The sequence below is a fragment of the Colius striatus genome, chromosome 1 (assembly GCF_028858725.1).
Source record: "Colius striatus isolate bColStr4 chromosome 1, bColStr4.1.hap1, whole genome shotgun sequence".
Classification (NCBI taxonomy): Eukaryota; Metazoa; Chordata; class Aves; order Coliiformes; family Coliidae; genus Colius; species Colius striatus.
In genome coordinates this window covers 106008860-106034527 of record NC_084759.1, presented here as the reverse complement: position 1 = coordinate 106034527, position 25668 = coordinate 106008860, and the positions used below count along the sequence as shown (strand labels likewise).

The following is a 25668-nucleotide window of genomic DNA, read 5'->3' as shown; positions in this document are numbered from 1 at the left end:
AATTCAAGTAAATAAGAGCTGTCTATTTGATGTCAGGATTTTACCAGCTTTATAGTGTGTCCACAGCCTCCCTATCTTTTTACAAAATACCACTAACTCCAGATATAAATCGCCTTTTGTATAACAAAGTTCTTTTGGAGGAAGGATATCAGGACATTTGCTTTTCAAAATGGAGTTTATCCCTTGTGTCCTAATTGCCTTATGAGTCTACTTCCTCCGACATCTGTTAAATACAGTGAAATGCAGAAAGAATGTCCTTCGCTGCCTTATACCAGCTACGTGCATAGGTAAATTGGAACAGTGACCTGGGTGGTGTGCTGGATGTACCTTCCCCCCACTCCCATCTCACCCACCAGAGTGGTGAGACCCTTCATGCTGCTGTGTAGCTTGCCCACTTCTCTGAACAGAAACTTGGTAGAAAGTGGGGTTACAGTTGTGTGATCTTGGGAAACTGAATGATTGGAGAGTGTGGTGGTTTGACCCTGGCTCAATATCAGGTGCCCACCACATCACTCTATCACCCTCCTCCTTAGCAAGCTGGAGAAGGGGGAGAATAAGATGGAAACCTCATGGGTTGAGGTAAAGACAGTTTAGTAAAGAAATAGCAAACCACACATATAAGAAGCAAAGTAAATAAAAGCTGTTACTCTCTGCTTCCCATCAGCAGCAGTGTCCGGGTGCTTCCTGAGAAGCAGGGCTTTGGTACGTTTAACAGTTGCTTTGGAAGGCAAAAGTGAATCACAAATACCTCTCCCTTCCTGGTCCTCTCCCTGAGTTTATATTGCTGAGCTGATGTCATATGATATGGAATATCTTCTTGGTCGGCTTGCGTCAGCTGTCCTGGCCATGGCCCCTCCTGGCATCCTGCCCACCCACAACTACTGGTGAGGGTGAGAGAAGAAATGTTGAAGGGACAGCCTTGATGCTGTGTGAGCAGTAGCCAAAACATTGATGTTCTGTCAATACATGTTTTTAGCTATCAACAGAAGGCACAGCACTGCAAGGGCTGCTGTGGAAAATCACCACAAACACAGAGAGAAATGGTAACATTAACAAGTGTTGATGCACAGGTAAATGAAAAATTCACCACTTCATATGGTTAACTGAGATGGGTGAGCTCTTTGGATCTGTAGCTTGCAGGAGATGCACCTGAGGTAGCTTGTTCTGAGGGTGGTAGAGAGGGGAGTGACACACAGGGTGAATTGTAGAAACAAGATATGGGGGTCTTTGAAGCTACTGAGAGCAGTGCACTGGGAGTGAAGATGATGAACAGTTGGAAAAAAAAGTAGTTTCAGAAACAGTTCTCCAATATGAATTTTTATCACAAATGCTTCTGCATGCTTACATGCTTTGGAGCCGCTTTTATGCTTTTGATTTCATGCTTGTGCTTTGTTTGTATGTGTGTTATACCCGACTCCTATTGTTCTGAATTTCAAAAACCATCTCATGAGCTTCCATATGCTGTTTTACTTTTTCAATATGTACATTTGCAGCACAGGAGATTTGATACTTTTTCAGTGATACATGTTTTGTATATGGGGAAGTGGGAGACACGTGATGACATATGTCACACTATATGATAGCTTTGCAACTTTAATTATGCCTACAAATTGCTGTAAAACTTTAAAATCTTACCTATCACATTTTCTTTCAATTTCTGTAACATCTTTTCCCCTAGAGTATAAATATCCTTAGGCAAATGAAAAGTACAATGGCAAATACAGGTATTAAAATGTAATATAGATGTGTTCAAACACTAACCTATACAGATATATGTAAAGATAGCTGACAATTTTTCATCAACTATCAGCAATATCAAAATTACGTGCAGTAAAAGAAAATTTATGGGAGACAAACATTTTAGAAAAAGAGTACTAGAAAACAAGGAAGAAGTCATTAAAATGGTGAAATGTCCAGTACAAGCTACCGTATCTGCAAGGGAGGAACATGATGTAACTGTAGTTCATTTCAAGGTTTTTAAAGTTTATGAAGTATATTCATGTCATTTCAGCTGGGAAGTTTTGAGATTCCTTCTGTCTAATTTGAGAATGTGGATTGAAGACTATCGCTTTGATGGCTTCCGATTTGATGGTGTTACATCTATGTTGTATCACCATCATGGGATTGGTAAGTTGTTTCATCAGTTCTAATCTATCCAGTCCTGTTGCAGCTCTATTGCTGTAGAAATAGTGCTGTAAGTGTTCACAGAATACTCTAAAAAAATCCAGATTTGCTAATATCTAGTTGTGCTGCTGCATGAATAGATCTGAAATCATGAATAAATATGGTGCTTATTGCAAAATCTCCATGTTTGTCTTTTTAAACTGCAGCTGTGGCTTTTAAAACTTCTTGTCTCATTAGGCACAGGATTCAGTGGAGATTACAATGAATATTTTGGCCTACATGTGGATGAAGATGCTTTGTGTTATCTAACACTGGCCAATCACATGATTAATTCCTTGCACCCAGAATGCATAACAATAGCAGAGGTAAGATCAGAATTTACCCTCTTAATTGACATTAACATTGATTAGTTTGCTTTGAGATGTGAATTTCCTGTAATTATTAAGTCACATTTCAGGTACTCATGGAGTGACAGAAACTGAGAAATAATAACTAGTGGACAGACTTTGCCTTCTGAATAAAAACAACTAAAATATACACTTCAGGAATTTTCTCTGCATTAATGAATTGTTAATTAATGTGGGGTTTTTTTTTTCCTACATCTCCTTGAATTTGTAAAAGATTTGTTTTTATTAATTTACTGCTCTCTCATGATTGCCATTTGTCACTAGTTATTCATGGTACTACAGATAAACAGCTTTCTTGTGATTTTGCATATTTTGAATTATATTGTCATAACTGACAATTCCCTTTCAAAACAAATGTGATAAATTTATAGATGTTGAATGTTAATTGATATTTAGTATTAAGTAAATAGGCTATATTACTTGAATTGATTGAGATCAATTAAAATTTTTCAACTGAAAAACATCATTATTTGTACATGAATAGTATGAAACATCAGACCATTGAAATTCTATAGATAGGTATGTTTTCACTGATATTTTCTCTATCTGAAAGAGAAAATCATGTAAATCATGAGGATTTTTCTGTTATGTTTAAATGATTCTTTCTGTTTAAAAGAAGGTTACACCTATCTGATAACATTAGATATGGTACTGCTTTCTAATAAAACTTTTTGCATTGCTTAAAAGTTCCCTATTTGTGAAAACAAAGTACTGATTAACTTCATTTTTCACCTAAGATAAGTTTCATATTATCGACAAAAACTTCTAAAAGCTTAATGATAATATCAAAACCAATATCTGATGAGCAATTACTAGTAAATTTGAGATGGTTTCATTGAGCTATAGGCTTATTTGAAGTGAAATTTGTTCATTTTCTAGGTAGTCTTAGATTAGAAGCATTCTTAACAATGAAATTCTGAGGTCAATGTACTTGTATTACTCGGCCTACAAGGGGGTGTTTTTTTGTTGTTTTTTTTTTTTTAGTAAAATGTATCTTCAGTTTCTCCTGCCTGTTGAAACAAGCAGTTGAAAACTGCTCTGTTGCAATACATCCTTTCTCGGCCTGGGAGAGTCGCTACATGAAATATAAAATGTATCCATGTACTGCATAGTTAAAGGAGAATTTCAGCAGGAGAAACTTGATATAATTGGAAATTACAAAGGCAATGAGAAAGTCTTTTTGCCTATAATGATGGTAGAATGAGTACTACATGAGGAAAAATGTTTTTATCTAGCCATAAGTGATTATAATACGTTCCTTAATTATTGAACTGATAATTTTTATAACTTTTTAATATTCTGTATGTTGACTATTACTGACCATATGCTTATTTTTCATTTTGTTCTTCTAAATAAAGCTTTGATTAAAGCTTTGTGTAATGAGAAGAAAAAACAAGTAAAATTACATCATGCCTGACATTATAAATATTTTAAGAACTTTGAGTTACTAATTTAGGAATGATCAGCCTCCGTCAACATGAAACTAGAAAATTATGTAGTAAGAGGATGTCACTTTTCAGGGCTAGCTAGCTAAATAGTTGTTCTTATTTACATTTAGGAAAAGAGTAGTGAGTGTATTTTTCTTCCTATTTTATTTCATAATCAATCTTTTATTCTTATGCCATTCTTTATGTAAAAGATCAATAAACAAAAGGAAGTTTTGATTTGTCCACCATTGACTACTTTCTATTGATTACTTGGAGTTCCAGAGCTAATTTTGTTAAACTCTGCATCTACTGAGGTCTCTTCTCCCTCAAACATCTACTCTTTTAAAATATTTTGTGGTAGAGTATTTGAATAGCAAAATCATAATACTTTTTTCTAACTTTTATATTCAAACAGCACATTCAGGGTGTAGTAAACACCTCCCAATTTTGTTTGTTTCTTTCTTACCCAAGTCAGTCTGTGAAGCATTTTATAATTTACAGAATGTATAGAAGTATTACTGTATGGTAGAAAATTTGAACTAATAATTGTAATGCTATGTAAATTATGTTATGGGGTTTTTTGTTTGTTTAAGGATGTTTCTGGAATGCCAGCTCTTTGTCGTCCTGTTGCAGAGGGAGGTGGAGGTTTTGATTATCGCCTAGCCATGGCTATTCCAGACAAGTGGATACAGGTAAGAACTTAAAAAATACATTCTGCTCTTCGAAGTGGAATGCTTCTCTGTGCATACACAAAAACACTTATACATCTTACTGACAAATTTTGCAATCTTTTCTGTTAGTGTCTATTGAAAGAAATTGACAAGTTTCAGCACAGGTATTAGTGTCTGTAATGTGAGCTGTCACATATCGTAGATTTCTGAAGATGAGTAAGTTCAAGTCTATTCTTTGCATTCTAGCTGATATTTGTCGTCTTCTTACAATACATGGACGTTTTGTTTGAAATAACCTGTATCTTGCAACAGTTATAGAATGTGTAGTGTCTATTTTTCCTGGCCAGGTAGATACATTAAATGATACACATATAAATTCTTAAAAACTAATCCAAAAGCATACAAAAAACTCTTCTAAAATTGGGCATAGTAATTGGCATAGAACATAAATACTGAAATGTTAGTACAATCTAAGGTAAAGATAGGTGATCGCAGAAACATCAGCAGTGAGTACAATGAGGTTACAAAAAGAATAATAAAATCTGTAAATGTTCTTCAGGAGTAATAATATGCTAATAAACAATGACTATAGTGAGAATTTAAATCACATTTCCTTAACACAGAGAATCACAAAAGAAGGAATAAAGCACTAAGTGATTTCAACAGGCTTCTTACTGATTGCATCCAAATCCCTAAGGCTATCATGATGATATGAAAACAATAAAAGTCTTATGTGAGCGTTAATGTTTCAGCTTATATAGTGGCTAACTGAAAATTAGAAAAAAATTAACTTACTTCCATCATCTTTCACTTCTGTAATTAGGAGGTGGAGGGACAATTGAAAAACAGTGATTTAGCAACTGTGAAACAACTTTTGCCCTTCTCACATCCGTTATTCACAGAGGTGTTACCTCAGTCACTAATTGGCCAGACCTTGGTCGACTGCAGTTCCATCTTAGAATTGACTTAGAATTGACTATCAGCTACAGGGGACGCTTCTGGCAGCTCTTTGTTTAAAGAAGCCACCCCTGTAGCCCCTCTGTTACCAAAAATATGGCCCAGGGAAAACCACTTAGAAGTTTTTTGAACCTGAAAGATGTCCAGGAGTTCATTAACTAATTCTGAGGGATCTGTAAAAGAAAGACACACAAGCTGTTTGTAATAGCCGTGACTGTACTAGTTCAGATTAAAGAGAAATGTTAGTACATAATATAATGCTGTATAGGGACCTGAACATGTTCACAGTCAGAATTTATGGAGTGGAGAAAAAAAAAAAAGAAAAAAAGACTATTTAGAATTACATGGACAGTTCAAATCAGAACGTTAAATTTTACAGCATCATATCAACCATCTTGGTGGTGTTATCCTTAATCACTTTTATTTTTATGTCTATATGTTTATGTATGTGTATTTAAACTGTAATGATGAATGGAGGTCTATAAAGTGCTATAAAAAAAGAAAGGACTAATGGTGAAATAGGACTTAGATTTAGAAGAGGGAGGAAATAGAAATTCTCTGCCTCAGATGACACTATTGGTGTGATTTAAACTGCTAAAAATCAGGAGCTTGCAAAAAAAAAAAAAAGCTTGTTTTGTTTTACAAAACTTTATCATCTTTGTTGTTGAAACTGTGGTTTGGAACTGATCAGGAATTCACATACCAAGGGGAACATCCAAGTCTCTGCACAAAGCATCTTCTTATGTTGTGTACCTCATGGCAATAATATAGTGCTTGACATCTTGCAGTAGTCCATTCTCCATCACATAGCTCAATGGTTAAGTTGTAGTTGGAAGCCCCCATATGCCAGGGTTGCTTGAAGTACAGGACTTATTTCAATATCTTGTGTACGTGAGTATAAGCCCAAATATTTATTTTCAGTTTTTGGTGCAGTGCTTTCTTTGCAGTTCCTGACAATTACATTGTCTGCTGTATTAAAGGATTCACATAATAGCTGGCAAGTCCTCGTGTCCATGTTTCTACATGGAAATACATGAGAAACGAAGCATTCTACTTATTATATTTATATAGTGGGATTCAAAAGAAAAATATATCACAGAATCACAGAATGGTAAGAGTTGGCAGGGACCTCTGAAGATTATCTAGTCCAATCCCCCTACTCAGTCAGATCCATCTAGACCATGTCACTCAGGAACATATCTAGGTAGATCTGAAAATATGCAGAGGAGACTCCACACCCATACTGGACAACCAGGGCCAGGGCTCCCTCACTTGATCGGTAAAGAAATTTAAAGAAAAACTTAAGTGGAACTTTTTGTGTTTCAGCTCTTGACCATTACCCCTAGTCCTGTCCTGGACACTACTGAAAAAAGTGTTGCCCCATGCCCTGACATACACCTTTCAAATACTTGTATGAATGAAGTCTGCTCAGTCTCCTCTTCTCCAGGCTAAACAGTCCCAGGTCCTGCAGCCTTTCCTCATAAGAAAGATACTCCCTGATCACCTTGGTGGCCTTGTGCTGGACTCTCTACAGAAGTTCCCTGTCCCTCTCGAGCTGGGGAGCCCAAAACTGGAGACAAGACTCCAGATGAGGCTTCACCAGAGCAGAGTGGAGGGGGAGCAAAACCTCCCTCGACCTGCTGGCCACGCTTTTCCTGATGCATCCCAGAATGCCGCTGACCTTCTTCGCCACAAGGGCAATTTGCTGGCTCATGTTCATATCTCTCTTGGATTATCCCAGAAAGGTCCTCACTTCAAAACTTGGCAATAGGAGAAGTCTAAGTACTGCAATACAATCTCAATCCATTGGAAATTTCTGTACTAAGGTAATGAAGAGAGAGATTAATATGTTTTTAGTTAAAACTTGTCAATGATGTTTCCTTTTTTCTGCAGATCATTAAGGAGCTGAAAGATGAAGACTGGAATATGGGCAATATTGTTCATACACTAACAAACAGACGGTATGAAGAAAAATACATTGCATATGCAGAGAGTCACGATCAGGTATTTTTTTCTGTTTTTTTTTAGTTTATATATAAATTAGTCAAAGATGAATTTGAGAGGTTTACTTGGTTTTACTTTTAAAAAAATGAGTAGAATTGAAAAGGATAGACAACAATCTTAGAGATAGGTTGTCGTGGTTTGGCCTCTTCTGGGCATAAGTTTAATGAGCTGTTTTGTCGTGGGTTCCTTCCCACAGTTACAACTTTTAATGAAGAGAATCACTGCTCCTGATTTAGAGTCTTTAGCAAAATGAGTCTCTGCCCTGATGTGGATCTTTAATGAAAAGCAAACAAATCTCAACTTCACCAGTCTTCTCTACAGGATGCAGGGGAGTCTCTGCTCCAGCACACCTCCTCTCTTCCCTCACTGACCTTATAGAGTCCACATGGTTGCTTCTCTCTCACTACTTCTTGCACCATCACCAGCTAGGAAAGAGGAAGGGACAGAAGAAGGAATAAACAGGAAGAAGCCTCCTCTTCTGACTGCTTCTTAAAAAGTAGTCATGGAGGCGTCTAATTGGCTGAGCTCCAGGAGTGGGTCTGACTCAGAGCTGTGGAGAGTTTTGAGCAACCTTACTTACAGAAGCCATCTTTATAGCCCCTTCCCCCTTACCAGAAACAGCTGTTATGTTAAACCATGACAACAATGTAATTCAAGACACAGCAATTGTAATGGTTCTGTGTACAGAAAAACAAAGTAATGATGGGTTTGGATAACCCTCATCTCCTACAGTCTTTTCTTTTTTTTTTTTTTTTTTTTCTGGAGAATCAGAAAACATACTGTTTGAATATTTTAAAATTAGGAACTTATTAGAAAACAATTTTTTTTTTTCAAATAAAGTAACCTATCTTCAACTCCTTCTACATCATAGGGGTTGATATTCTATTTCTTATATCTTTTTTAATAACAGTGAACATAACTGTCCAAAAAAAAGAGTATTTTTTTGTAAAAAAAATTCCGAGTTTATCAGCCTCATTTTGTGAACATTTTTATGTTCTTTTCTTGGAGACTGTTACAAAGTATTCTCTTAAAGCATGAAAGAAGAGTCCCAATCCTGGTGAAAGTATTATTTGGAAATGCATATTATTCTGTGATTATTTGCTTTTATAAAAGCTGATTCTTCATTCTAAAGCATGACATATAATATTACTATTGCTGTTCTTTTATTTCATGCTGGATTTTATCAATTGAGTTGTTTTTCATATTGCTGTGTATTTTTGTATTAGACTCTCATACTTAGAAAGAACTCTTTATTTTGAATTTAAAAAAAATAAAGACGGTTGCAGACATATACCAGGATATGTGAAAAGCAGGACAGAGAAACAAAATGTGAGTTTAGATAAAATTCAGTCTGAAAATACTTGAAGTGATGCACAGGAGGGACTGAAGCAAGTCTAGTTTCTAATATGTTATAATGAGCTACAAGCTGACTATTGCCAGCCAGAATACAGGGCCTTGTGGTTATAATAAGTATGAAAAGAGCAACTCAATGCTAATAGCTGTCAAAAGCAGGTACAGCACTGGAATGTATGGAATAGAAAGCAAGGAACAAAATCAATATGCCAAAGTAGTGTTTCGTGGTTTCTGTGCATCTTGAATGTTGGAGACAGATTTGTTTCTGTATCTCAATGGATATGCAGCATAACTGGAAAAAATGCTGTAAGAGTTGGTAAGAATAATATCAGGTGTGGATTAGTTTTCATGAGAAGAAAACTAAATAGACTAAGATTCTTCAGGGTAGAAAAGAAGTCATTGAAGGGGGAAGGATAACAGTTTATAAAATCATGGCTGATGTAGAAAACGATAAGGAACATCTACCTTTTCTTCTAATGGAAAGATTAGAGAACACTTAATGGCACTAACAAATGCCACATCTTGAGTCCAGAAAAGAGTTGTTCTATAAAGTTGTTCATTGCAGTGTAGAGTCTTGACACTATTGCATAGGACTTTTTTTAAGAGATTATTTTTCACTTGAGTAAATCATAGGTGTGCAGTTACAATGTCAGTTAGAAAAACAGAAGATGGTGGTGCTTTTCATCTGCATATGTTTACAACTAACTCGTCTGTTTCTCTGGAACTTAGTGAGTTTTCATACTAGAGTATAAAATGAGAATCAGGCTAATTGAACAAAAAAAAAGCTATTTGCATAAAAAATGCTCAAAAATGTTTTCAACTACCTGTACATCCCAGGAAATTTAATTGAGGTGTTTGTTTTTTTATTTTCTCTTTTCTATTAAAGACATCTAAAATCGTAAGTCACTTGTGGCTTATTGAGTTGATGCTAACATTTCACACTTGATATCTATAGGCAAAAAGATTCTGGGAAGTAATGGTGCAGTTTGATCCCATCAAATGAAATGTAGGACCACAACAGGGGTTAGACAGCTATCAGTTTATTGATCACATACTGGTTCTCCAATCAGCATGAGGAGCCCCAATAACTACATGGAGAGTTGTAAGGAAAAAATGGTTGAGTCTAACAATCCAGTCAAGGGTCAACTCAGTGATGTGACTGCTTCAATTTGTTTCTGTTTTTGGCAGCAGGTTATATATATCATACTTATGTGATTACATATCACACAGTACAAAGTTTCAGTCATCAGAAGCTAGGATCACTGTGACCTGGTGATCATCGGTGATAGAAGGACTGGATAGTGCACACTGAGACAAGTCCTTCGCTCCTCACCAGTCTTCTGAGTCTTCCCCTAATGATACAAAGTGGCTAATAAAAACATCCAAGTTAGTACGTCCAAGGGGTTTCTTCACTATTTTAAAGCTTTTTTTTTTTTTCTACAGGCACTTGTTGGTGATAAGACATTGGCATTTCGACTGATGGATGCAGAGATGTATACAAACATGAGTGTGCTGTCGCCTCTTACTCCAATTATTGATCGTGGGATACAGCTTCATAAAATGATTCGTCTCATTACTCATTCGCTTGGAGGAGAGAGCTATCTGAACTTCATGGGTAAGTAATTTTAGTAAGAAGTATTTTATTTTCTCATCTACAGAATATTTACAGTAAAATAAAATTATTTGATATCATCTTACACTCACATTATTTATTACAGTGCTGAAGCCTGGAGCATAAATGCTTTTGTAAACATTTGGTACAAAAGGTAATATGTTTGGTTTTCTGTCTGTAAGACATAAGAAAAGAAAATAAAATCAATGTTTCTAGTTGTAATAGAAGTAACTTAAAAATATGGTTATCTCTAGTTCAGGTTACTCCTATTTACAGTTCAGACTAGTGTTTTAATTGTTGCTCTGCAAGTTTGTCAGGTGGCAACTCTAGCTTTACACAGATGGGTTGACTTTTGTTTCTATTCTACTCCTAAACTTTTCAGGGTAACAGTGAATTTATTAAAGCTTTCTGTGTGCTTACTTATTAATTATTAGTTATTAATTGTCAAGAAATAATCTGTAATCAGTTGACTTATATTGTGTTGCTTCTTAGTGAAGAGCAGAGATTTAATGAGGTAGGCAAGGACAAAGAGATTGGAGGCACATCCTGCTGTTGAAACAAGGAAACAGTTTGCAATCCTTTCCTTTTGTTTGGAAGCTATAAAATACAACTGTTGCATTGCTTCCTAAACACTCTTGCTATGAAAAGGGCCAATAGTTAATCTCATTTAATTAGCAAGTTACAGTTCCATGTAATCATCTTAAAAGTTGAATATTGTTCAACATTTTATACAAAATGGAGATATTTATGCATCATGTTATCTACCATATTTATGTTTCTTAATCTCTTAGCAAACTCATTATTTATAGTAAAAATCACAATTCTTTAACTCAGTGTGACAAGTTCTGTATAGCAGTTGTCATACTCTCACAGGGGAAAAAACAGTGGAAAGCATGTTGGAAATAACCATTTCAGTTTCGGTGTAACACTTGAAAATTACAGAAGTTTTAACGTATCTCCTTCAATTTTTATTATTAAATATCTTTTATTAGTAGTTAAAGATGGTTTTTAGATGTGTATTTCCTTCCTTCCATGATGATATATAAAAAAATATTCTCTAATTAAAAAACTGGAGAAGATTAAGAAGGTAATGGTAGCACTTGATTTAAGCATGCTTGTACTGATACTTGTTCTCTTGCTTGATATTAGAAGGACACTCCAAAATATCACATTTGTGGCTTTTCTGAAATTATTAAACAAGTTCAGTACAGAATAAATCAATTCAGTATATAATATACTAGTAACACTATTGCTTCCAATAAACTGTAGAAATTTTCCCAAGACTGAAGAAGAGTTAATTCAATAAATATTTATTAAATGTGTAGTCAGGCTCCAAAATGTGCAAGATATGATGTATGCACTTCTGTTCAAACTAGTGGTTCTACAGTAGCTAGGGAAGCAGATGTTCAAAAAATGCTGCAGCTTAACTGTAGATGTGTCTGCCTCAGATTGAATTACCAATCACTTTTCTAACCATACCAAGTCAATGTGGCACGTTAAATCCACTGTCTCAATTGTGGTTGATTGAGCAATTCATATCGTGTGTCCTTGAGTACTGCAAATGTTTCATTAACAGTGTTATGATTTGCTATATGTAAAAGGTGAAAAGATTCTTATAAATGTTGGAGAAGAAAACATGTAAGTTCAGATTGCTTGCAAACTGGTATGCTTAAAATGCATGTTACAACTTGCTGTCTAGTTAAGCAAATACAGTGACAAATGAGTTCTTCTGTTTTGTGCAAATGCTGAGGGCAAAGAAGAGATCCTCTCTGTGGGGTAGAGGGAGGAAAGGAAATACTATTTCACAGCATCTGGAGAGGGCACAGCAGATGCCTCTGTGCTTCCCTAGGTCCTTCCATAAATGTACCTTCCTTTTCTGAAGACAAAGACACCAAAGCAACATGCTATTTTCTCAATGCACACCTTGAGGAAAAGGAGTTTCTAAAAAAATGTGCAGTAGAAATGTGTACTCTCAAATATATCTTGGACTTTCTCTTTGAAGATCTGAAATAACATTTAGTTACACTTGGCTCGGAGCATCATTTTTACTCCATAAGCGCAGGCAGATGTCTCTTGAGAGAAGTTATGCTGCACTGGATGCCAGGCACTGGTGTTCTCCCATTTTTCACACTGGACAGTTCTCTGTCCTCTTACAGGTATCTATTAGAAAGCACTGCAAAAATCCTGTAAGTTGTTGTTACTTTTCAAGTTTCTGGATATTTAATTTTTACTGAAGGCTTTTATTTTCCTTCCCAATTGATTATATCCCAGTACGGACAATCAATGATGTATGCAAGCATACATGTGAATAGTAAAGTTTTGTTTTTCCAGTACTTTGGTTCCCTTGTAACACAAACCATTGACAGCATTCTTTCCTATGTTCTATGTTTCTGTTTTATGTGTAGCTATGTGAGTAATCTCTGGGGCTTCATATGCCCATCTGGCATGGAAGACTTAACCTAGAAAGGGAATAACTCCATATGCTTGGCTGAAAATGAGCATGACAATGATAAATGTCCCACTGTAGTGAATGAACCCTCTGGAAGACCAGTTTGTTTAATAGCACTAGTAAAAAAATAGTGCTTATTTTGAATTGTGCTGTGTCTAAGTGCTGTGCTTTCCAAGCAGATAGGAAGCAACAATGCTAATGCAGCTGTTGATTGTTCAAGACAACTCCTGTTTTAGATGGAGATTTTAATACTGAGGCAGACCAGTACTGAGCAGTAGGAAACACTTTAGGAAATCTCAAAAATTAGTTTTCCACAATGCTTTAGTAGGGGCACACAAGTGATACTTCTTGAAGGGTTTCCTCCTCTATGCCTAAGATTCTACAAAGATCTTGACATAGGTAATACACATTTGATTGTCTGAACTTAAATGACACTTAATGAGGAAGTCCCAAGCATTCACACTTTGTGCCTGTATTAAATAGTGGAAGTATTTTTTTTCGTTGGAAATAATAAGAAAAATCCCCTCTATTTGTACTGAAGTATTTAGTTTGCAGTTGTAGCGATATCGAAGTGCAATATGCATCTGCCATTAAAAACAGAGAAGTATGCAGAAAAATATTTGGAGACATCTTTATCCTCTCTAATATGAGGATTTGAAAACAAATCCAAAGTAAAATCCCTTTATCTGACAAAAATTCTTTATTGTTAACTCCCTACAAATTAAGAAAAAGTTTTATGAATTGAGTTTTCTTCATCAACTGCTAAACAAAGACTAACGGAAGTTTTAAGACTTGCAGAATACTACAGGAATCATCTGATCTCACCTTGAAAATAAAGCAGAACTGATATTACCCACTGTACAATGTTCAACTTCAATGGAGAGACTCACATTATTCCTGAAAACAATGGCTGATCTTTCTAAAAGGCTGTAAACAACTCTTAATTTTTCCTTTCCTTCCAATGTCCTTTTTCTGTTTTCTTGTCCATTGCCTGTGCCCTGTACTGAGGAAAACCCTGAAGGATATGTGAAAGATCTGTGCCAGTTCTTCAGGGAACTTGCTTCTGTGTTCTTCTTGAAAGACATGTCTGTTTGTCTGTCTGGATTTAGACAAGCAAGGGTAGTTGTTTTCTTGCCTAGAATAGATGTAAGATCCAGCCTAGGGGGCCTTAAAATAGCATTCTAAGTCCTTGGGATCTTTTGTAGCACAAATATTTACTGTTTTATGCCACTGAGAGTCTTGTTTTCAGCTCACTAACAGTCATTTTGTTGTTTCCTTGTTCATTTGAAATAGGCTTAAACTCAAATCTATTGATTTTAAATGAATATTATTTCCTCTGTGAATCTCTAACACCATTTTTCATAACCATTGTACAGTAAAACAAGTCTTCATTAGGACTTCAGAGACCAAATCTCTCTCCCTGCAAAATATTTATGTAAGCTAGAAAGTAATTTGCAGTAACTAGAACATTTTTTGTAATCATGAGCATTGACTGATAGTATTACAGTTATGACTGACATTTACCTCTGTTTCACTAATATAAAATTTATCTGTAAAGTTTCCTTTTTGAACTTGTTAGTTCATTTACACAGTAGTTTATATACTTTCTCTGTGCCTAGGGCTTCCTCAGGATGCACTAAAACAGCATCTTCTCTAATGTTTTGATACAATAAGACCTTGTTCTCTCTTTGTCCTTAAAAATAAAAGCTATGTATCATCTATTACTTTGAGTATTTTGGAAAGAGAAACATTTAGATATTTCTCATTTATTTATTTTTAAACTAAGGAATTTTGTAACATAAGGCTTCTGAAAATGTTCACAAACAGGAAAAAATGGTGCAAAGCTGTACCAGTAGCATAACTTATCTAGTATGGGAAATGTGCATAGAATTTACTTTAAGACAATTAATTAAATCTCAAAAATAATTAGACTTAACTTAGAATCTGAAATACTACTTTTATTACTATCTATTATAAATTAAAAAAAGTATCAAGAGAAAGAATACTTAGTTTAGGCCTAAGGAGGTTATGTCGTTTTAGACATTGCAAGCAAGTCACTTCAATTTTTTTACACATTTTCTGTTCAGGTATTATTCCTGTGCACTGACTACAGTGTGACTTTTAAAAGTGAAAATGGCCTTCTAAAAATGGCCTTACAAGAGCAAATGCTCTTTAAACTATTGACTGGGAGGTTGGACTAGATGATGTCTAAACGTGCCTTCCAATCCCTACCATTCTTTGATTCTATGATTTTTAACAGAAAGGGATAAGATGGGTCAGCAGCTCACTCCCATGTAAATACTGTTAAAATAACCGGAAGAAGCTGCATCTCCTCCAACAAGTCACATTACTGGTGGGACATGGAGCCTTATTTTCACTGACTGACCAGTATCCAGGAACTCTTTACTGCTGATGTGGTTCCTCACATGCCATGATAGTTGCGCAGAACTGTACCTCCAGTGAGAGGAAGGGGTGGAAACCTGGGGTCTATGAAGACTGAGCCTGGGCACGTAGTATGTTCTGATAATTTTCTCCACTGTTTGGGGGCTTTGAGTTAACGTTCATTTTTCGGCATCTAATTGTCAGTGTAATGCAGCTGAGTCATTGAAATGAAACTAGGATTGACTTAAGCCTTCAACGTATAGTGCCCTTTTGCACTACTTTCTAAACTAACTCCCTTCAGTCAGCTGCTTTTTATAAACAACCTTGAAGTGCTCAGCTGGTAAAGACTGTGGATTAGGATGTGTAGTTTGAAGTCATCCTTCTTAATATGCTTACTTAGTATAACTGGGAAATGTGCTTTCTGTGCTGCCAGTTCTTCCAGGGTGCTTTAGTTTCATATCAGTCTGACAGAAACAATTAGCTTCATTTTAAGGTAGAACACAAGAAGGATGTAATGTGAAGTCTTGCCTACAGTCTGGAATAGAATTCTTGTACTGTAGTGATAAGACTACCTACAACGTTGTTGCACAGTACCCCATATGCCGTTGCTTACAACTTGGGGTGGGCAGTTGCAGGGAAAAGAACCCAAATACATAGATTAGGCTTCATTAATTCTTTTGAGAGTCTTTTCTGGAAGGTCTAGAGGTGCAACTGTTGATACTTGTTGGTCATTTAGAGTTGATTGAAACATATTAGAGTGACTGGGAGAAAAACAATTAAAGAGAAAGATTGTTTCCTAATTTAAAACTAAACAACACATACATGCAGGCCTGTCTAGTTTTACTTCTGTCTCACCTTCTGCTCACAAAGTAAATATGTGCAAAAATTAGAAATTTGTTGTGGAAGTTGATTGTGTTTCTTCCTCAAGAGGGTAGGGAAGGAAAGCTCCATATGTGTCCATGTCATGAAAATACATAAAATAATTACTACCAGCAATCTATAAATGTAATAGTGGTGTCAGTAACCACCATATGGCTTCTCAGGTCATGAACCTTGAAACAGCAGCCTTCATAGTCAACAGCATCTTCAGTACTTCTCCAGAAGGAACAGTTGTGTTGCCGCCACTGGCAACACCACCAGGCTGCCTGCACAGATTACTCAGCCCCCCCGCTGAGGGGACAAGGATCACCACACACTTGGCATTGATGATACTTTATTCCACCTCTTGTTCACACCATGTGCTTATATCTGCTACCACCAGCACCTCCTCTCACTCCACCCCATGCCCACCTCTTCTGTACCTTCCACCTCTCATGTTACAACCTGAGATCTTCCGGACGCCTACCACACAGTTGTTCCACCTGTATTCATGGATTGAAATTCAGTTAGGAGAGAAAATCATCTGAGGTAGCTGTTGTGTGTGTTGTTCCTTTTCTTTCAGAGTAGTGCTGATATTTACTTAGTTTGTTCCAAGTCTTAAATATGCAGGGTATCAGACATTCCAATATTATCAGTGGAGTGGATGTGTAGTGTATCAATCCATTCTGACATTTTATTTAAGTTACATAGTGTTTAAGTTATTTTGGAACTACAGAGTTGTTTTGTTTGGTTTTTTTTCCTCTGCTTAGTACCATTATTTAACCATGGCAATATTGTTAGAGAATTCTGCTAACATTCTTCAAGATCTATCTGTTGCTTTGCATTTTGTATGATTTGTGTGAGTGCATACAAACTAGTCTACTGATATAATAGTTTGTCTGAAGTGAGGACTTCCTGAAGAATAATAAATTAAGTTGTAAAAGAAATATTTAAGTTTTATATTAGAAACAAAAGTTGCATTTCTGTTTGACAGCTATCATTTTTGCTTCATTGTTATTTTGAAGAGCAATCACACTAACAGATCCTTATAATATGTAACTTTTTTGGCACAGGTTTTTGGAGGAATTTCTTTTTTGAAGATTCAAAATTACAGTTTATTACAGAAATTATGAAAAAGTCATAATGGTATAAAAAGCTTTTTATACATCATCTGAGTTCCTAACTCTGCAGGGCAGGAATGTTATTTTGTCCTTTCAAAACTGGGGTTTTTCCTTCCATAGCTACAGAGTTCAGAAAAATCTTTTCACTAACTATAGTTAAACTGTATACAGATGGCATTAATTAGTTTAACTTAGCCATCTTTTATGGAAAAAAAAAATCCTCAACAGTTAAAGATAGAACTAAAGACTACAATATTCTGACTAACTTAGTTTTTGTTTCTTCACAAATAAATTTCAAATCAATGCATTTATATAACTTTCAAACTCCTCCTCCATTTTAATGCGAAATTTAAGCATTATAGTGAAAACTCTGCCTTAAAAATTTATCTCAAATTTATTGGGAGTTGCACATATAAATGCACATATTTGTGCATGAGAAACTGATTAGTCTTCAGATGTTGTCCAAAGTTAAGGTTTTTGTAGGACAGAATATTATTGCATGTTAGTATGGAATTGTGATAATTTTCTTAAATTTGGTAATATACTGAGAATTTATATTCATATGTATTCATATATATATGATTCCTTTGCTCAGTGACTCATTAAGCATGCAAGCAATTATGCATGGTTATTTTAGAGTTTCTGTGCTATGGTTCACTTTGATTCAAACAAAACACTTTGAATGTTTTCTGTTTATATAGTTTTGAAGTGCTTTAAAACCTTACATATTGTAGAAATTATAAAAAATTGTGTAAAACTTGGCTCATCCTATCCACTCTTTGTTGACCCTTATATATTTAGAAGAGCCTTGATGTCATAAGGTATGTAGAAATGCCTTAGTGTGAGGATTTTCTTCATAACACCTTTTCAGAGGTAAAAAAAAAAACCTAATTCCCTCTTCTGAATAGAGAATGTTTTTGGGAAAATGGATGTGTGTTTTACAGTCACTAAGATTTACATGAAGATTTGGTCCATCACTGTGTCTATTTAGATTTATAGTTTGCCTGTTTGCTACGGCTAAATGAATTCTGCTTCTAACGCTGTGAGTTCTTGGTCAAAAGACATCATGCAAAACTGAAGAAAAAAATTATAAATCAGATTTTCATGTAAATATTAACTTGATCCATAGATAAGACTGGAATCCAAAATTCAGGTCTCCATTTGGATTACAAAAAAAAAAAAAATTGCCTTTTTTGTGAAAATGTGGGATTACTTGGCTGGCTTTTTTTCCTCTATTGTACTTTCTTCATAAAATTAGTGTAATAACATGTAGTTTTCACATAGAACTTAGCTTCTGTATTGTCACAAAGCAGAGTATTAGTGTTTATATTCCAGTTTGTCAACATCACTAATGACATGCTTAGTGCAGGAGGCCACTTATTTCCTGGATACCAGATGCCTGCAGAAAGAGTCTACCCGATAAAAACTAAAGCTATGAAAGAACCTTGTAAGAACAGGGAAAATCGTAAGCATACCCCATTCAAACAGTAGTAAATAGGTTGTTAAAGCTTTTCTTTTTTTCTATCTCTACTGCTACTGTTCTTCATGTAGTTTTGATGCTGATGATTTATCAGTGATAGTTTTGGTTTAAGCTACTTTATTTCTAAAACCCTCAATGCTGAGAAGCAGTTACAGCAGCCTTTTACACACACCCAGCTGTGTTTTACTTCTGCTTTTTGCAGTCTGTTTCTACTCAGTAATCTGGAAAAGGCTTAGCAAAAAAAGGAAAAATGGATCTATTTTGTCCAAAACCATCTACCAAAGAGCAAGAAATTTCTACCTGATTATACTTTGGAAGGCTGATTTTTAGAGAGAGAGAGAGAGAGAGAGAGAGGTGACAGAAACTGCATTTTTCTTCACGTCTCAATCAAGTAATTTAGCAACATGAAGCTATAGTGAGCTGGTGTTAGGAGCATGTGTAAGAAACTGTTATTAATCAGACGAACCTTTGGCAATACATTGTTCTGTTTCACACTGGTTTTGGGCAATGTAGAGCCACGCAGAACTAAACCCCACATATTTTTTATTAAGGAATTGTTGTTTTGAGCCATTGTTGAGCAGATGACATTTTATATTAGTGAAGTCTGAATAATAGATCCTTAGGCATACATTCCAATTTGGATTTTAATGTTTGCAATTCTGGTAGTTTGAAATGAGTTTATCTCAGTAGTGTCATTAATTCTCCAAATCAGTGTAGTTTAAACTGAGATATTGCTTTGCAATGACATTGGAATTTTAAAAAGCTGTGTTTGAGATAAAAAATTTCTTATTTTCACAAGCCTTATTTATTAGCTTAAAATCTGCTCATTGTGTGAATTTTCTGAGGCCATCAATCTGATGCTCACTCAAAAATTTACTAGAATATTTATTTAAACATGGTAGCGGAATCAGCATTGATCTTCAAGAGGCAGGATATTTTCTATGCAAATCTTCATAAGAAGTGATAAAATCTGCAGAGTAAAGTGTATTAAAACATTATTTGTAAATGTTGACCTGTCTTTGAGATGTCTTTTGAGAACTTCAGTTTGAAATTTGAAACTATGAATTTTCAAATGTCATTAGGCTTTATTAACTGCAAGCGTAGATTACATGCTTTGATTTGGAGTACACTTCTGTTGTAATCTATTATAACCTTGTTGAAATTTACAAAAAGAATATCTGAAAGAACTCTAACCCATTTGATATGCTTATATATGTCAAGAAATTTAATGGAAAATGTTTATATATAGTAGCAGTCATAGAGAGGTAGCTATGTATTGATGTTGGAGAGGCAACTCATGCAAAGTAGAAGGCAGACTGGGAGAATGTAGGAGTGAAGGAGACACACAATCAGATTGATATTGGAGTGGAGATGCAGGCTCCATTAACTCAGGACAATCCCTTTATCTTTCTTGATAAAAAGATGCATTCCTGTATATATAATTCAGGGTAAATTATTTCTGTGAGTTCATGAAAATAGATAAAAACTCAGTGAAAATGAAGTATCTTACTTTGGAGTTGTGTGTTGTGAGGTTAATCTTGTGTATGAATATAGAGCTGATTTTACGAAATTCTGAGGAAGAGAGAGGAGGAATTTATAGTGGAATAAATTAGAAAGGGAGTTTAGGAAGAGGGTAAAATCAGGTATGGCTGAAAAGATTTTGTTTGTTTGTTTTTTTCATTTCAGGGACTTTTTTTTTTGAGTAGTACATGTACCTTTTGAGTAGGAATACCTTGTTAAATATAAAAGCATTACATAAAAATGCAGTCCTGCAAGCAATATATTTGCATTGAATTGCTTCTTCATTAGTGTTTTTTAGAGAAATTATTTAAAAACAATCTAGTAATCCACTCCTGATTTAGGAGGCTATGGAGCAGTTCATTAAATCTCTCTTTTTTAAAATCGGGTGAAGTATTAGTACCAAGTACTGCAGAAAAGCCTGGATCATTGAAGCTCATAAGCTTTACCTTCTTAATGAAGAAATTAATGGTCTTACTTCAAAATATTAATACAAAAAAAGAGATTTGAAGAAAAGCATTAATCTATTTTGACATAGTGTTGGATCAGCAGCATCCTTTCCACCATTTGCCTTGTATTATTTAACTTTGTGAAAAGTACGAACTTTACGATTGTGACATGTACTTCCTACCAGATGATATGTATCCTAAAGTAAACCCACCTTTTAAATTTTTCTCTTATTGTAGAGTTCTATATCTTTTGTGCATCTATTCTCTCTTCGACTGGAGGAATAAGTGTATGTGGCTTTGAAAACACTATACTCGGTTTGAAAACAAAACACTAGGTTCAGGCTGAGCTTTGTTCTTACGTTTGTCTTTGTGATTGTTTATTTTAGTTTATAATGGCTGCCACCACCTTAAGAGCAAGAAATTGCTCTTAATAATGATTAAAGGGAAAAGTGCAGGAGTTTGAACATGGATGGACTTCCATAACTTGAGGTTTTTTCTTTCTTCTAGCATAGTAAGACTACTAGCTATTTGTAGAAACCAAAATAATGTGTAAATGTGTATTCTCTTTTCAGTAAGTCTTCACTTCTGGTATTGTGCTTTTTTTCCATTTGGTATTCTATTTAGCTCTATTTAGGCAGCTTTTATGGAGGTCTTTTTGGATACTTGAATAGTTCATTCTTTTAAACTCTTGAATTTTTTTTTAATACATTTTCAACATATTTTTAGATCTAGCTTTTCATTTATTTTCTGATAGTTCAATCTATTTTTTATTTTGTTCTTTCAAAACAAAGATCCCCAAAAACCTAGGAAGTACTACTGAAACTATTCTATAGTATGGGAATAGTGTGGGGCCTTATATGCATTCCATTACTTATATGTTGTGCTTGCAAGTATCATGGTGCTATAAAAACTGATTTACACTGATCAGAGAAGTAAAAACTGTCTAGAACAAAATAATGGATATGTTATTCAGGGTAATTCTTATTGCTGTCTGTAGATTCTTTTCAAAGGAGAAATTGGAATTTTGCTACCTTTCTTCCCCATAGTTTAGTCATGGCTTTTACAAGCTAAGATATAACTGTGCTATGACCTTTCATTTCAAATGTAGTATGACTGTTCAAAGACCATAAATTGGTAAGTATGCCAGAATATTGACATATTAATCTCTGTATTAATTTTCAACAGAAAACTTGCCTTATTTTTGCCAGTATCTGAAATTTTATTTTTCTGATTGGACAAGGGGAAAAAAAAGTCCATAATGTTATACTCTTATTATGGTGCTGACTGTGACTAGTAAGCTATTTATTGATATACTACGTTACCTACTTATGGGAAGGAAGGGAGTGTCTCAAGTAAAACTGATGAAGCAGAGAGTCTCTTAAAATAGTCTTCATAGACACAGTTGAATTTTTCAGAAAATATGAAAGTACATTTTTTTATTTGATAATTGCTTTCATATGTGTAGACCAGAAAGACTTTTTTTTTATTATTTCCTATGTGGAAAGCTATTCCTTGATTTGTACACTGCATGTAAGAATATAGGACTAAATCCATTGCTTGTTTCTGAAAACTTAGAGGAAGAGACCTGTATAAATAAATAAAATTTATCCTAATAAAGCAGCTGTCTAAATGTTATATTCTCTCAGTTTTTTATTCATGGTGTTTTCTATTATATGAATACATTGAAAATATTGAGACATATGTTGAAAACATTCCAGAACAAAGGACAAAAAAACAGTATGATGTGTGACTGAAGGGCTCCTTTTCCATTCCTCCTCAGTGCCTAACTGTAAATATGGAAATACTTGTGCTAGCAGTCTTTCTACAGGGGAATATATATTGAGAAAAGCCCATAGAAAGCAGTAGCAAGTGTACTGAGTTTAGAAGTTGTATCATATCTGTATTTCTGTAAAATGAGGATGTTTTTTATCACCCATTTAATAAAAGGATGATCTGAGCCGTATCTGAGATACCAAGAGGCTCAGCTCAGGGACATGAGAAGGTTTTACTAATCTCCTTCCTCCCTCTGTTAACTGTTCAGTATCAGGTTTTCAAATGATATTTTGTTTTCTATTAAGAAAATATTCCCATTAAGATCTAAATAAGAACACAGGTAGTGAAATAATCTACCAGCGTAGTCTGTCTGCATAAAGGAATGAAATGGAACAAAAGAGAATGAGTAATGACACTGGCAAAATATTTTTTTTTTTTCAGATAAAGACATAACTTTCCTTGTTTCAAAAGTTTATTTTCCTGTTTTTTAAAGATCTGTGCAAAGCATTTATCACTTCAGCTACTTCATTTTTTTTTTTTAATAAAAAACCCAAAGGAATGCGAAGTCATTACTGAGAAGTATTTCATATGTCCAATTCAAAATTATTTTTGTGCAAGTAATCTCTAATGATTTCTTCTCTCTATTTTGTTGTTTTGCTTTTGTCACTTTGGATTTTCATACAACATTGCTGGAGGGGAAGATGAGAAATCATCTTAGTCTTTATACATATTTGGCATTCTTCTGTTGTAACACAATACCTTTCTGACATTGAAGCAGGCTTTGTTTGTGAAATCAAAGTTTACTTTTTCCTTCAACAAAGAATTTTTGTCTTGATGTAAAAAACATTATGTGCCTCCTAATATGGTTGCAATATATTTTCATCTTGGGCCTTAAGAAAGCTGTATCACTTCTTTGTGTACAGTGCAGTGACAGCATGAAGTATAGTACTTCAAATGCATACATCTTTCAATGAAATGGAATGCTATGTTGGGTAATAATGTTTTTAAATAATGAATACATAAATAGAATTCTAGCAGTTACATGAAACTTTGGAATAGGGAAAGGAACAGTACATGTTAAAGTTAATAAACAGTTGCTTAAGGAAAAAGAGATGTAGGTGGCTACTTAAATGAGAATGCTTACATTATTTCATACAGCTAGTTCAGAAGTATTTATTTCAAAACATAAAAAGCAAATTAAAATTTTACCATTTTTCAAGTTGCCAGACTAGTTCCTGTTCTGATTGTTATTTATCACTGTAAATTTATTTCTTATCTATTAGCTTGGTGCCACAAGGAAAACCTAAAATTATTAGTTAGTTATGACTTGAAAAGCACACAGCTTTATGTCTTCAACTGATTCAGGTCTTAGGGCCAATTTAAATGTGTTTCAAGTTATAAGGTAAATACTGTCAAGTTTGCGCCTGCAAACATTGAATGACAGAACTGAAGGGATAGCTGTAATCTGCCAATAGAGGCACAGTATAATGGGATGATGAGAGCGGATAGCTCACAGTGGATCTCTGTTTCTTGCATGGTGATTGGTTCACAGTGCTAGGCCATTCAGTTACAACTATGTACTTTTTTCCTAATTCCCATTGTTCAAAGTTGTTTCAAAAAAGCATGAGTATAAATATAGATAACTAATATTGCTTCCTGATACTTTCCTTTCTTACAGGATCACCTCTAGACAAAAGTTAGCATTCTGATCTCTGAAGTCACTTTAGAGACATCCCTTCCCCAGTTGCCACAAGGACACCCTGTCCAAAATGCGACTTTTCTCTTTCCTGCACCACCAGGTCAATAGGAAAGAGCATTTGTTCTGTTCTTGTTGTGAATTCAATAAGTGAGTTATAGAGTTTTTAGACTCTCTTAAGCTCATCTGAGACTTTTCTAAATATCAAAACAAGAACTGTCATCAATAGTTTGAAATCTATCAGGTATCCTCTGTTTCTGTTTGTGAATCCACGCTACTTGACTCGTGTACATACACTGGTGTTCTTAATGTATCTGGAGTTACATATATTGTTAAATGCCAATCGTCAGGAAATTTTGGAATGTGTTAGTGAGTCTTGGATTTTCTAGTTATTTGAATCATTATCTATATTAAAACCTGAAAACTGATAAGTGAAATTCAAAATTGCCAGAAGCTCTGCCTGATGACACTCTGAGTACCTCTTAAGCTGTTTATCAAAAGACATTATTGAGGGACAAATGGCCAAAATCACTTCTTTAGTCTTTCTGCCTGTAGTGAAAATGATTACTTGAAGGAAGAGGAATGGAATAATGCCACTTAAGCCAGTACAACTGGTGTCCTTCAAGACATGTGCTATTCTAAATTACAAGAGGAGGAGCATGTGAAAGATTAACTAAACATGCAGAAAGGATATTTTCTGCCACAACTGATTTTTGAAAGACTGTGATAACTTTCAGTTACTCTAATTTATTTCCCTATTATGTTTTAAATTTCAACAAATGTGTTGTTTTAAGACTATTCTCTCAATATTCCAATTTTTATATTTTTTTGTCTTGTCTCCCTACATGCAAACAAATATGATGTTCTCACTGGAAAACTAATCTTACAGATTTTGGAGGCAATTTTATAAATCTCTTCCTAATTGTAACAAAAATGCCATCAGTACCAACTCTCCATGTCCTCTTTTTCATCTGAGGAGCAATATTTTACTTTAGCTTCCAAAACTATTGCTTGCTGGACAATTGCCTACTCGACTTTATTTAAACCTGTGAAGTGGATTTTCTTCTTTCCTCTATTTTCTTTTTTCCTTTTTTTTTCCCCGTTTTCATTTATTTCCCAGTTATGTTGACACTGGTTTAATGAGAGAGTTGAGACTATCTTTAAATTATACTTCTAAATCCACACCATCCATTCATCAAGATATTTGTAACAGTCTGCCCTAGCCTTCACGTTAGTTGCATTCTCCACATTAACGCCCATACTGGCAGCACCATCCTCAGTTATTCAAATGTGGACCTGCTTCCTAAAATTGCCAAGTCTTTGCTATGCAAAGCCATTCATTTGGGAGTTTTTATTGCATAGTCTAAAAGCATGATATCAGGAGTAC

The 25668-nt window shown here is 34.8% G+C and overlaps 1 protein-coding gene across 1 annotated transcript in view; it reads left to right on the top strand.

The window, feature by feature from the left end:
* GBE1 (1,4-alpha-glucan branching enzyme 1) overlaps positions 1-25668 on the top strand; it is a 163643-nt gene that overhangs the window by 97427 nt on the left and 40548 nt on the right. The window contains exons 8-12 of the mRNA XM_062002662.1: positions 2012-2127; positions 2362-2489; positions 4552-4650; positions 7480-7590; positions 10387-10558. Coding sequence (XP_061858646.1) covers positions 2012-2127; positions 2362-2489; positions 4552-4650; positions 7480-7590; positions 10387-10558 — 626 coding nt within the window. The remainder of the gene's footprint in view (positions 1-2011; positions 2128-2361; positions 2490-4551; positions 4651-7479; positions 7591-10386; positions 10559-25668) is intronic.